The sequence below is a fragment of the Pelodiscus sinensis genome, chromosome 2 (assembly GCF_052426305.1).
Source record: "Pelodiscus sinensis isolate ZL-2025 chromosome 2, ASM5242630v1, whole genome shotgun sequence".
NCBI lineage: Eukaryota > Metazoa > Chordata > Testudines > Trionychidae > Pelodiscus > Pelodiscus sinensis.
The window spans coordinates 160,305,837-160,319,199 of NC_143053.1; the positions used below are offsets into that span (position 1 = coordinate 160,305,837).

Genomic DNA, 13,363 nt, shown 5'->3' on the forward strand with positions numbered 1-13,363 from the left:
GAAGCTCCTGGGTCACTGCCTGGTCCTGCTGCCACCGGGGGTTTCCTGGTCAGGACTGCCCAGCCATGCTATGGGGTTCCCAGGGTTCTCTGGCCAGGGCCACCTGGTTGCTGTTGGCCCCACTACCAAGGACTCTCCAGCGACCTGACCACACTGATGCTGCGGATCCCCTGCCTAGATGCTGCTGGCCCAGCTGGGACTCCACAGATCCTACATTCTCCCAGCTGGCTTGTGCTCCTGGAGCTCTTTTGTCCAGCAACATCCATCACCTTGCTGGACCACAGATGTTGCCAGATCAAAGAGTCCTGAGTTTGAGGGGTTCAACCTGTAGCATTCAAACAAAATTTGCAATGCACATTTAGAGAGGATCTGAATTGCTCTCATTATGTGCAAATTATGAATTAAATATCTAGAAAATATTACAATTTCAATTACAGTTGTTTTTGCATTGTTAGAATTCTTTTTTTTTTTAATTTAAAGCCAAGCCAAATGGCCAATGGGCTTATAAAATGTTGTGGTGTGCAATAGCCTATAACAATTCAGGATAAAGAAGTGAACTATTTCATTACAATTTAAACTGCAAGTATTTGGCATTGGAAAACACATTCCTATACGCATTGCTTATGGTAAGTGGCGCTCAGAGTTCATACTGACCTGTGCTTTGGAGATCACAGCTAACAAACGAGGCAAGAGAGTCACCAGCATGGTACAAAGGCCAAACACAAAGTTTAAGGAGATATACGTAATGAAAGCTATGTCTGAGCTTGAGAAGAATCTGGACATAAGATACATCCATGGTAAAGTTGCATATCTGAAACAGGTAGAAAAAAATAGTATTACATGATAAATGTTTGATTTACTCCAACAGCTGACTCATGAGCTCACTATCCTTTGTGTTACTGTAAAGAAATATGATTGCTACTCGTTGATTTTATGATTTATAATGCCTTTCCAAATCCTTCAGCCTTACTGGTGAAAATAGCTATCTGGCTCACCATACTTTCCTGTATTTCAATACATATCGACTATGTGACAATCAGTAATAACTCATTCATTTTTGTTTATTAATCTCACTTCTTTTCTTCCATAGCTCATCAACTTGATTTCTAAACAACTGTAAAACCAAGCCATTTTCTACCCTTCATGTAAAATGAGATACAGTACAAATAAATTCATTTAACTGTAAACTTTGGTCACACAACTGTCACATATTCTTGTAAGTTTCACCACAGAAATATAGCCTGCTGTAATTGGAACTTAGAGCAGTGGAAATGATGCTCAAGTTATAGCTTATTTCTGACACAGAAAGCATGTTAGCACTCTGAATTATCTATGATGGACAAATATTTAGCACAGTGGTTACCATTAAAACAGAAACATTAACCTTCTGTTCCCATATAACAGTATCTGAGATACGGAAGCATATCTCTGACTGCCAAAATGTGGGTAATATTTAGGTAACTAAAGGAACAATGAGCAGAAAAATGATTGCCTACTCAGACTTTCTGGTGCCCAAAAGAGCAAAAATATCAGCTTCTTGACAAAAATGTGATGCATTCCAGTATGTTGCCCATAAGTTGCATTCCAGGATGTTGCCCATACTCCAGGGCAGTCACTTTAATATGAACACTGTGTAAAGAACAGTATATTGGACTGAAATATTCAAAACAGGATATGGACACATTGCAAACTTTAATGAATTAAACCTTACAATGCCTTCTGTTAAATTAATGGTGTTGTTATCCTTAATTTACAGGCACAGAGAAGTTAAGTGACTTGCTAAAGTTCTCTAAGAAAGTTCATGGCAAAGTTTGGACTAAAATGCTGATTTCGAAGTTTCCAGTTCCAAACCTTTATCATTTTGGATACTTAATACAATTCAGAGTAGTGATTTCAGCATATAGGGGAAGAAAGATGGTGTTCAGTGGCTTAAGTAGAGTTACATCAGTACAAATAAAATCAAAATTTAACCTACAGGTGTTTTACCAAACTAAGAGTGAAGTCAAGATATAAAACTTTAGCTCTAAAATTGTATGGAGTTCTGGTAGATCATATAAAGTGCACATCAGTCTCAGAATCTATTTTACATCCTTCTCTTCCTGCAAAAGAGAGTTTAAAGAATCCCAAATATCATGGGATTCTTTGAATTGAGGACAGACCATTTTGGACAGATGCTCATGGAAGTTAGAGCCATACAAAATTTTTGCTACTAGCCAGGAAAAGAAAATAAGAACAAAGAAGCTTAGTCATGAATTCTGAATATTTTCAAAATGTTAGTATCCCAGTCTGAATTTTAATTCACAAGGATGATGTTTTTTTTTAAGCTGAGTGCTTTCAGTAATGTTACTCTTCTGTCACATAACTGGGTATTTAAGTATTTTTGTCTATATTTTAGGTTGCACAAAGCCTGACAAAATGTGTTTTTAAGATCTCAAATTTAAAAACTTTTTTACTGAAAAATTTAAAGAGAATATTCCTAGAAACAAAAATACCTAAAACATTTATGGCAGGAGGGGCAGGAGGAAATGGTCACAAAAATACTTTACTGAATTAATTATATGTTTGGAAGCAGGAAGGCGTGAAATGTAAAGAAGGCCTAATACAAACACAGGCATTTGTATGTCACACATCATTTCTTGCAGTTTATTCATCGTTTGATTGGTACAGTACTTTTTAAGATTCCGTAATACAGGGATTAATTCTGCCCCACTGAAGTCAATGGAAGTTACATCACTGACTTCCTCTAGAGCTGGATTGGACCCACACAATACAAGAAGGTTTATCCTTATTGATTTGAACACCATTATAAGCCAGCCACAGCACTGCTTTTGCAACTACTCAAGCTCTCTAATTAATAGTTGCATATTCTCAAGTAACCTCAACCATAACTTGTATAACATAGCACTAGTATCTCGTAACAGCATACCACGCAGCATAGGCCATATCCAAAACCCACTGAACTCAATAGAAGTCATTCCACAAGTGTCAATGGACATTAAATCAGGCTTGGATACTTGCTTCTGGTCCATTGGGATGAGGAGAGAAGTTAGGATATATGTAGCTCTCCATTCACATTTTATAGTTAACAGCAAGAATAAAAAATAATTCAATATTTATACAGATTGTAAGACACTATATTAGGTAAGAAACATTTAAAAGATATACATATCCTGTGCACAAACTAATCCTTAACTGCTTGGAGTCAGGAAAAAACTCTCTCTATGGGCTGCTTATTCCATAATTCTTCATCTTACACTTTCCTCTCAATCACCCTGCTTGAAACAGGATATAGAAGTAAATAAACCATTGTTCTGATCCAATATGGAGATTCCTATATACTTCTTATAAAGCAAATACCATAACATCTATTAATTAAAATGAGTATTTCACTTCCAAATTAGCTGAAGCAGGCTCATGCAAGTGCGCTCCTGTCTCAATGTGTGTTAGAGGTATATCCTCAACCAGTCTGGAGCTCAGACTTGGCCAACTTGCTCACATCAATAAATATAATAAAAGAGTTTCAGCTTCTGTAACCAAGCCACTGAAATTCAAGCTATTTTTGGCACCTAGATGAGTCCTTCAGTGAGAACACCACAAAATCAGTTTCTAATAGTAAAAGATTGTTGTACAGCTTGAGTGTGTTTTTGAGACATATTTAGTACTTCTCTCATTATGAGTGAGCAAATCTCCCTTCCCTTTTCCCTATGGTGCATTCAGCCTCATGCTGCAACTTGTTCTCTCATTATCTATTGCTGCCTCGTAATCGTTTGCAAAGACAGAAAATCATGCACCCAGCAGCAGGTGCAAACCAAGCCTAAAGATTTCTATTTGTAAGAAACAAGTCATAATTCTAGAGCAGAATCCCCAATCACATACCCAAAGAGTATCAGCAGGAGAGCTGTGGCTGCCAAGTTTTCTCGGAAAGTGAAGGCTGATAACTGGAAGGCAGTAATAACACTGATACACAAGCCGACTGGAATCAGGTAAAATAGCTAAAAAGAGAAGAAAAACAGGAACATTGCAGGTGAGCATCTCAGAGTGGTCTTATTCAATGAACGTGGAAGTATCATTGGAATTAGTAGCAACTCTATTTTACATAGCACACTAGAAATATGTAGGTCATGGTATTCTGCGACCTGGTACTCAGTAGTTCTGCAACTGGGCAGCTGGAGTATTGTCCTGCTAAAAAACCCTGAGAAAATACCATCCAAACATACACATTTACCTTTGTTCCAACCCTAGCTACCATGACTGGATGTCAATTTAAGAAACTAGCTCCTGCCCACGATAGATCCATGTGGGACTGCTGCTCCAATGCCCCAAATGACACTGGATGCATTCTAATATGGGAAGAGGCAGCAACCCACAACTGCCGACCGTTTCTTTGAACACTCCAGCAACCATAGCAGACCACTGAACGTGTTAGCATGACTAATAAATAAGAACATATGCAAATGAAGCATCACCTAACAGCTTTAATAGATGCTGACACTGTTTGCATTTACACACAGCAGTAACATATGCACTAGACCATTAGGAATCTAACCTTCCCTATCTTCCATTAACATAACAGTTTGTACAGGGAATGAGAGTGGTCCAAAGGATCAGGCAGAGGACAGGGAGTTAGGATACAGGCAGTCCCCGGGTTACGTACAAGATAGGGACTGTAGATTTGTTCTTAAGTTGAATTTGTATGTAAGTCGGAACTGGTACATATTGTAGGGGAAACTCTAGCCAAACATTTCTCCAGAGCTCAGTTTTATTCTCCCACACCTCACTTCCCTCAGTTCTTTATTCTCAAGCTGAGGTGTCTGCTGAGAAAAGCCACTCCGCGTCTCCCTGGTCTGCTGGAGGGGTGGGGGGGGGCGGGGGGGGGGGCGCTAGCTTCGCATCTCCCTGGTCTGATGGGGGGAAGCAGCTAGTGCGGGGTTGCCTCACCCCGTTTGTAAGTAGGGATCCGATGCAAGTCGGATCCATGTAACCCGGGGACTGCCTGTACTTGGATTCTTCTCCCAGTTCTACCAATGATCTGATATGTGATCTTGGTAAGTCACTTCAGCTCTCTGGGCTTCTGCTCATTGCCCCATGATTTGTCTCCTGTGTCAATTTAAAATGTAAGCTCTTTGAGGCAAGAACTGCCTCATACTCTAAGGACAGAAACAACCGTCATAATCATCTAGTCTGACCTTCTGCATGTGGCAAGTCACAGAACCTCACCCACTGCTTCTGAAATAGGTCTCTACACTCTGGCTGAGTTACTAAGGCCCTCAAATCATGATTTAAAGACTTCAAGTTACAAAGAATCCACCATTTACTCTAGTTTAAACAAACAAGTGACCTGTGCCCCCATGCTGCAGAGAAAGATGACAAGCTTTCATGATCTCTGCCAATCCCAGCTATGGTGATCAGTTGTACCTTGAATATGTTGGCAAGACTCATCAACCAGATTACTGGCAAAGAATTCTCTGTAATACCTCAGAGCCCTTCCCACCTAATGCCCCATCTATAGCCATTAGGGATTTGTGCTATTAGCAGTCACATATGTAGACAGGGTCATCATACCATCTCCACCATAAATTTATCAAGCTCAGTCTTCAAACCATTTTGATTTTTTTTGATTCACTACTCCCCTTAAAATGCTGTTCTACCACTTCTCTCCTCTGATGGTCAGAAACCTCTATCTAATTTTAAGCTTAAACTTGTTGATGGGTAGTTTATATTAATTTGTTCCTGTGCCAACATGGGTCCTTAGCTTAATAACTCCTTCCCTGGTATTTATACCTCCCATATATTTATAGAGAGCAATTGTATCTCCTTTTACCCTTCAATCAAATGGGGAAAACAAGCCAAGATCCTTGAGTCCCCTCGTGTAGAGTAGCTTCTCCATTCCTCTGATCATCCTAATAGCCCTTCTCTGCACTTGCTCCAGTTTGAATTAAACTTTCTAAAACATGGAAGACCAGAATTGCACTCTTTCCTGTCTGTAGTGGAAATACCTTATCTGGTACATCCTAGCATCACATTAGTCTTTTTCATGGCTATGCCACCCATGCGGTGATCAACCAACACACGCAGGTCTTTCTCCTCCTGTGTCATTTTCAACTGAGAAGTCCCCAGCTTATCAAAGAAACTCTTGTTGTTAGTACCAAGTGTATGACCTTGCACTTTTTATTATCACATTTCATCCCATTTCTGTTACAGTTTGCAAAATCATTCTGATCATCTTGTATGATATTTCGGTGCTCCTCTGTACTGACTCTACCTTCCTGCTTCATATCATTCACAAATTTTGCTAGTCTATAATTTTAAAAACAATGAACAGCCCCATGGCACCTTAGAGACTAATATATTATATCATGAGCTTCTCTGGGTAAAACCTACTTCATCGTTTTTTATGAAAAGATCATTAAAAATTACCCCCAAGATCAATCCTTAAGAAACTCCACCAGTAACCTCCCTCCAGCATGACAATTCATCTTGTAGTATAACCTGCTGTCATCTCCCCTTCAACCAAATTCCTTGGCCTTTCAATTCTAATATTAATCAATATGAAACCAATTTACAGGGCACTGACTGGTTAGTTGCCAACTAATTTAACACAATGGACACAGTCATTTTCTAAGATATTAGAGGACAGTGGAGCCATATGCGAGGAAGTGGAAGTGTTATTTTCATCCTGTTTGCACAACACATTATTCAAGCTGCTGATCAATTTTTAATCCCTGCGAAATGACCACATACATTGTTTATGTTGGCATTAGGGCTGGTGGACTATATTAGTAAGTTTGGGCGACTGTATCCATTAATACTACTGTACCTGTTTTCAGTTGCTCATAACTTTCAGAAACTTTCACCTGTTAGTCTGCAAATTTCCCAGACTGGTAACTGCCCAAAAGCAAATTAAGGAGAAACACAAACACACATACATACAACGAACCATTATAAACAGTTTCATGCAACATGCTCCACAAATACAATTTTCGGCCATATTTTCCACTAGCGAATTCCATAACATTCATTAAATGTATGTGGTGATTTTTGAGGTCAGTATCCAAACATCAGGAATGGTCAATGTTAAGGTTGCACATGCAATCTTAATTTGGCCCTCTTTTTGTACATGGGAAAACTTAAAAAACAACATGTTACAGATTAACTTGGCTACACCTTTGAAGTTTTTGTATATGATTTATGATGCTCTTAAAAAGCCTAAGAGGTGTTTGCATTTGACTTTCCATATATTCCTGCACATAAAATCTTCAGCTTACCTGAAGTATGCTTAGCTTTTAAGCATTGCCTATTCTTTCCCATCTTAGGATACATGCAGAATATGTGATAATATTTTAAAAGCAACAGACTGGAAAAACTAACAAGAAGAGGACTTTGCTGAATAATCAAGCATATAGAGAAGCCATGCCCTCACTAGAAGGGAATAAGCTCTCAATCAAGCACTAAGAAACAAAAACAAAGGGAACACAGAAATGTACTGGCTAAATAAGTGGCTTTTTGTGTAACTGTGCTTGTATTTTAAGTCTGTTCAAGTGTGAAAGTCCCATTCTAGAACACAGCTGGGTGAAGTTCTAGTGTTTCAGGTTCAGAATAGTTTGAATTAGAATAACAAATGTTCGAAAAATCTGTGTCCCAAGAATAGCCTAGGCTATGTCTAGACTGCAAGCCTCTTTCTAGGCTTTTTCGAAAGTATCTTTCGAAAAAGAGCGTCTAGACTGCAAGCAGTACTTTTGAAAAAGCAAGCCGCTTTTTCGAAAGAAAGCAGCAAGTGAGTCTGGATGCTCTCTTTCTAAAAAGCCCTGTTGGCATTCAAGAACGCCTTTTTTCGAAAGAGCACTTTCGAAAAAAGGCCTTCTTCCTCGTGAAATGAGGTTTACCGCCGTCGAAAGAAAAGCCGCGTTCTTTCGATTTAATTTCGAAAGAACGCGGCTGCAGTCTAGACGCAGGTGATGTTTTTTCGAAAAAAGTCTACTTTTTTCGAAAAAAAACCCTGAGTCTGGACACAGCCCTAGTGTGCTTAGTGGTTTCAATTGACCTGTGCCAGACCTGGATTGCATTATGAGTCCTTCTTTCCCTGAAGCAGCAAGGGTAAAGAGTACTGCAGAAGTGTGCTCCACCTTTGTCTCACAGACTGGTTGGAGGGTTTTGAGGTGGAGCTCCTAGATAATCAAACTGCAGAAATTGGTTCCAGAGGCAGTAGAACACAGTCTTAAGCCAGAAAACATCTCCTTCGGGGGAAAAAAACCTTACTAAAATTTAAAAAACAGATTATGGTTGGACTGCTATAGTACAGACTTCCCTCATACAGCAACATCTGTGATCTGGAATCCCCATGGGTGCTTCTGAGATGCAGGGCTCATGGAAAAACCAGATGCCTTGTGCTCTGCAGCTCCTTCCCTGCCATTTCAGAGCTTAAGGAGTACACAAATAGCTCTTTTGTGGCATTCAAGCTCAGGGAGGAGAGGGGATGGGGCACTCAGGGATGAGGCAAGATGGCTGTGGAGCTTCATGTCTGGGGGCCAGGAGAGCAGCACCAAAGATGGCAGCAGGGGGCCAGGAACAAAGACCAGCGGCCATGGTGTTTGTTTCTCTCCCACAGGACTGCACTCTTGGCCCCTGACTGTGGGGTTCTGCAGTTACCCTGCCTCTTCTCCCCAAATCACCCCACCACCATAGTCTCTATTCCGTCAATGCCACCCCCTCTGTTGCCACCGGAGTGGAGTCCTTCAGCCAGCGATAAGATAGGGGCCAACATTGACCTCTGGGACCATTCAGGCCCAAGAGTGCTGAACCAGCACGGAACAACCTGTACCTATATATACAGCCCATTTTACTGAGCTCTTCGGGGAGGAGGTAATTCTTCAGCATACTATGGAGAAGAGAGCTCTACTTAGGCAAATTGGTCAATACTGCAAAAGCTATTTGTGGATGGATTACGGAATCCATGATTATGTGGATCCATGGGCCACTCATACACCTGGGACACAAAATGTCAGTGACTGTGAATAGGTTGCATAGCGTCCTGGTTGCAAGCAGGGGTGAGGGAATGGATTTCACCCTTCCAGATTAACTTCCTGCACAAATACTACTCTCTCACACTTTATGAGTGGAATTCTGTGAATTCCTATCACAGTGATGATTTAAGTACATGGGTTAAATCCTACATTCCTACTTGTTCATGTGTCTTTGCACTTGGTAAATAAGGAACTGATTGAGAGAGATTTAGAAAACAATAACGTCCTTGCTATTTTCAAAGGATAGAGAGATTTCTGTATTTTTCTGTGCACTGACTATAGATAAAGAATGTTAGTTTACAGGTGACTGAATTAATATTTGTAATAATTATATTAAATCTAATCTTGCTGAATGAACACTCAAATGTTTAGTGGAACTGTGTTTATAAGATAGAGATTTTACTTGTGTATCTATATCTGAGTTAGAAGGGTCATTGCATATGATCCCATATATTCCATTATCTGCTTTATATATCACCCCTAAGGAAAGCGCAGTTTACTAATCAACTTTGAAAAACACAGACAACACAATACCTGCCCTTTGGTGTTTTATCTTTGTGTGGAAAAGCATGGATGGATATAATTCAGTAGATATATACAGAGTAGGTGTCTTAACATGTACCGATCAAACAGGATTGCTGCCATAAAATATCACAATATTAAAATGTATTTTTTTGTGAACAAAAACTCCTCCATTAGTTAGAGCCTACTCAAAACAACCCCTTCAGAAATATACCTGCAGCCATGCAGAGAGATATGTTGTTTTATACAGTACATACCATATCATACAGGAAGTTAGCAAGCCAGTAGGTCTTGTAGCCAAGTCCAGAGATATGCTGCAGCCGCTTTGTACCGGATACCCTGTCTTTCACTACTGAGCTACCAATGGATGCCGTAAGAATAGAGAGCCCCAACATGATACACAGTGCAACTCCACACTGGCGAACATTCTCCATTCTGGGGTTCAAAACAAAATGGATCCTTTAAAATTAAGTTAGACAAATGTTTTCAAGTCCCACTTATTACCAAAACAATTGCTACTTACCTTGATAAATATGAGATTAGTAGTATCATGTACATAGAGGCACATCCACAATACAAATATAGACATAGAGAGGTTAGTATCCATTAGGGTGCATCTACGCTGCATCATTATGTTGAGGTAACTAACGTTATTTCAAAATAACAATGATAGCATTTACGCAGCCATTCCATTAGTTTAAAATAATTTTGAAATTACAGACGGCTTATTCCAAAATCTGTAAACTTCATTCTATGTGGAATAATGCCTATTCTGAAACATCTATTTTGAAATAAGGCGTGTGTAGATGCTTGCACTACTGCTATTTCGAAATAGCCCCTCACCAAAGCCATTCTAAGTTATTCCTCCCCAGTGCCTACAGGGGCTCTAATCTACATTAGAGAAGCCTGCTTAGGACTAATTTCAAGGCTTCCCTGTAGTGTAGACATGCTATTATGAAATAAGCTATTTCGGAATAGCTTATTTCAAAATAAACATGCAGTGTAGATGTACCCTTAGTAAATATTAACCATATAAGTTATTTTCTTTCAGTAGAAGTGATTCATTTATATCTTAACTATTTTTCAGAATCTTTAAGATATTAGCAAAGAGAATGCTGAATTCTAATGCCCAAATACAGCCCCTTGACCAATATCTAACCCTATTCAGGAATTCGGTGCATTAGACTACTGTACATCTAATAATCCATGTAATTTCTTCAGCAGTAAAACTTCAGAGAGTCTGAGAAACAATCCCCTTAACATATATACATACATAAGCATATATAAACCTGAAAAACTGAAAAGGGATGATTGTTGGAGCACATTTTTCCTTTAGAGCAGGGCTACTCAACATGTGGCCTGCGGGACACATGAGGTTCGCGGCCTGTTTGTTTGCAGCCCGTGAGTGGGAGCTAAAACAAAAAAGTAGTCAATATAATGGTCTCCCATTGATAGGCATTTTAGCAGTTAAATTCCTGGACTGTCATTGCTCATTAAAAGTGATTTCCAGTGTTGGGTGGGAATCAGGTAAATATTGCATTTTATTAATATCAGCAGAACTGACTTAAATGGGGCCTGTGTGTTGTATAGTCTTGCCTTAATCTTTGTATTCATGCCCCTCAGTGTGAATGAAGCTATTTGCATATATCTGCATATATATTCAGCCACAGTTAAGTTGCTGCCCTCGGCATGTGTTGTGAGTATCATTATGGACCCCGGGGCTTCCAAAGTTGAGTAGTCCTGCTTTAGAGAATCAACAGGGAAGAATTATTATGAGGAAGAAAGAATCACTGAAAGATACCTTGAAAAAGTGTTAGTCCTTTCAGTTGTAAAGAATTTTGCTTAGCTTATTTCATAATAGCTTATTTTAAAATTGGGAGTGTCTACACAGCACTTATTTCAAAATACAGCACTCTTCCTCAGACTTCCCTTACTCATACAATGAGGGTTACAGGAGTTGCAGTAAGAAGTCCTCCAGATTGATAATATTTCGACATTATTTCAAAATAATTGCCTGCTGTATAGATGCGGACTAAGTTATTTCAAAATAATGTTGCTGTGTATACATTTCCTCAGAGAACAGATACAAGATTAAGCAACTTATTTAAAAACACACATTTAAAAAGTTTGAATACTGAACATTTAGAGTGAACTCTTTGCAAGATTGTCCCTCTTTGTAGAGGATGAACATATTCATGAATAAACGAAATCATTTCAAATAATGGACATTTTTGAAAACGTTGTGTCCTGCTCTCAAACATTTTGTGAACAGGAAACAGATGAAGCGCCACAAAAAGCTATACATGATTTTTTTTCTTCCCAATTTAATCTATGCCCTATATATACTTGTACAATATACTGTCAGTGGAAATGCATAGCTAAATAGATTTGTGCATAGCCAAATTACTGCATATAGTACACATGCATTTTAATTGGCAACATTCATTTTTTGGCCATGGGGCTTTTCTTTCGAATTTACAGTTTACTTACATTTTGTCCTCATCTAGCAAGCCTCCTCTATACGGGTGGCTATAGAGTGAGATTCCTGTGAAGGGAAATGAAGAAAGTCCCGTGTCAATATTACAAGTTCTAGAATTAATAGACCCTTAAATGCTTATTAAAAATCATTGTCTTAAAATAAAAGAGACATTTATAAAGGTGTTCATGTTCCTCTGTGTTTTTCAAGTTCTAAATTTATTTCAGAACTTGTTTTGTGAAAAGAGTAGAGAGAGGGCAGGGTTTGTGACAGAGTTTATGTGAGACAGATGAAGAGAGAGCATCAGATACATATAGAAACTGATACAACAGGAAAAAGGAGAGGAAATGTAAGAAAGAATTATCCATTTTCAATAGTCTCACTTTTGCAGATATGCACTACTTGACATTTCGATGTGCCATTAACATGGTGTTAGCTCCACAGTTAAGTCTGTGAATTGATCATCTGCTGTGCAATCCTTAGCCAAACTGTTCTAGACAATGGGAACCGATGGCACTCAGGATTCAAATGTTGATTTCTTGCAGGATCAGGGATTAAGGCTACATATTGGCCCTTTGATTTCTGAATTCCAATTTTGGAAGGATTTATATTTTGCAAATATATTGTACATAGACCAATGTGGGATGACATTTACTTCCCTGCATGGGCTTGATCCTGCAAGGAATTTGAGTGACATTGTCAAGTTAGAGATTATCCTCTGTAGAAACACTACTGATCTCACAGGAATTACATATCGGGAGAAATGTAGGCCAGTATCCTACTGTAGGCAGTTTTCAGTGTTACACATTTTTTATTTTGCTCTTTTTGTTGGGGGGGGGGGGTATTTCCCTGAAACAAACGCACATTACATCTTGGAACAAATCCACATTCTGTTCAGTATGAGAATTTTAATATTTTCACTGAAAAATAAAACCCCCACCCTATCTACTGGGGGGAAAATGAAGTTTTGATCAAATTAGAAATTCTTGCAAAATACTTCTTTTTCACATTGGAATACACACACAAACTTAAAAAACTTAAACAACAACAATGGTCCTGTAGCATCTCAGAGACTAACCAACAAATATATAGATAGTATCATGAGCTTCCATGGCCACAACCCACTTCTTCAGATGACAAAGTTTTCATCTGAATAAGTGGGTAGTGCCCACGAAAGCTCATGATTCTATCTATATTTTTTGGTTAGTTTCTTAGGTACTACAGGGCCACTATTGTTTTTAACTGTGTGTGTGAGGGGGAGGGGTTTTAGTTACAGACCAAAATAGCTACCCATCTGAGACTTTTAAACATGTAAACAGAGTTTCACACAGCTATAACTGAAGCA

General features: G+C 38.9%; 1 protein-coding gene across 1 annotated transcript in view; it reads right to left on the reverse strand.

Annotated features, from left to right (window-relative positions):
* ABCA13 (ATP binding cassette subfamily A member 13) overlaps positions 1–13,363 on the reverse strand; it is a 267,673-nt gene that overhangs the window by 59,798 nt on the left and 194,512 nt on the right. Inside the window, exons 48-51 of the mRNA XM_006136374.5 lie at positions 12,033–12,087; positions 9,800–9,977; positions 3,877–3,992; positions 655–811 (exon numbers count right to left, since the gene is read on the reverse strand). Coding sequence (XP_006136436.4) covers positions 655–811; positions 3,877–3,992; positions 9,800–9,977; positions 12,033–12,087 — 506 coding nt within the window. The remainder of the gene's footprint in view (positions 1–654; positions 812–3,876; positions 3,993–9,799; positions 9,978–12,032; positions 12,088–13,363) is intronic.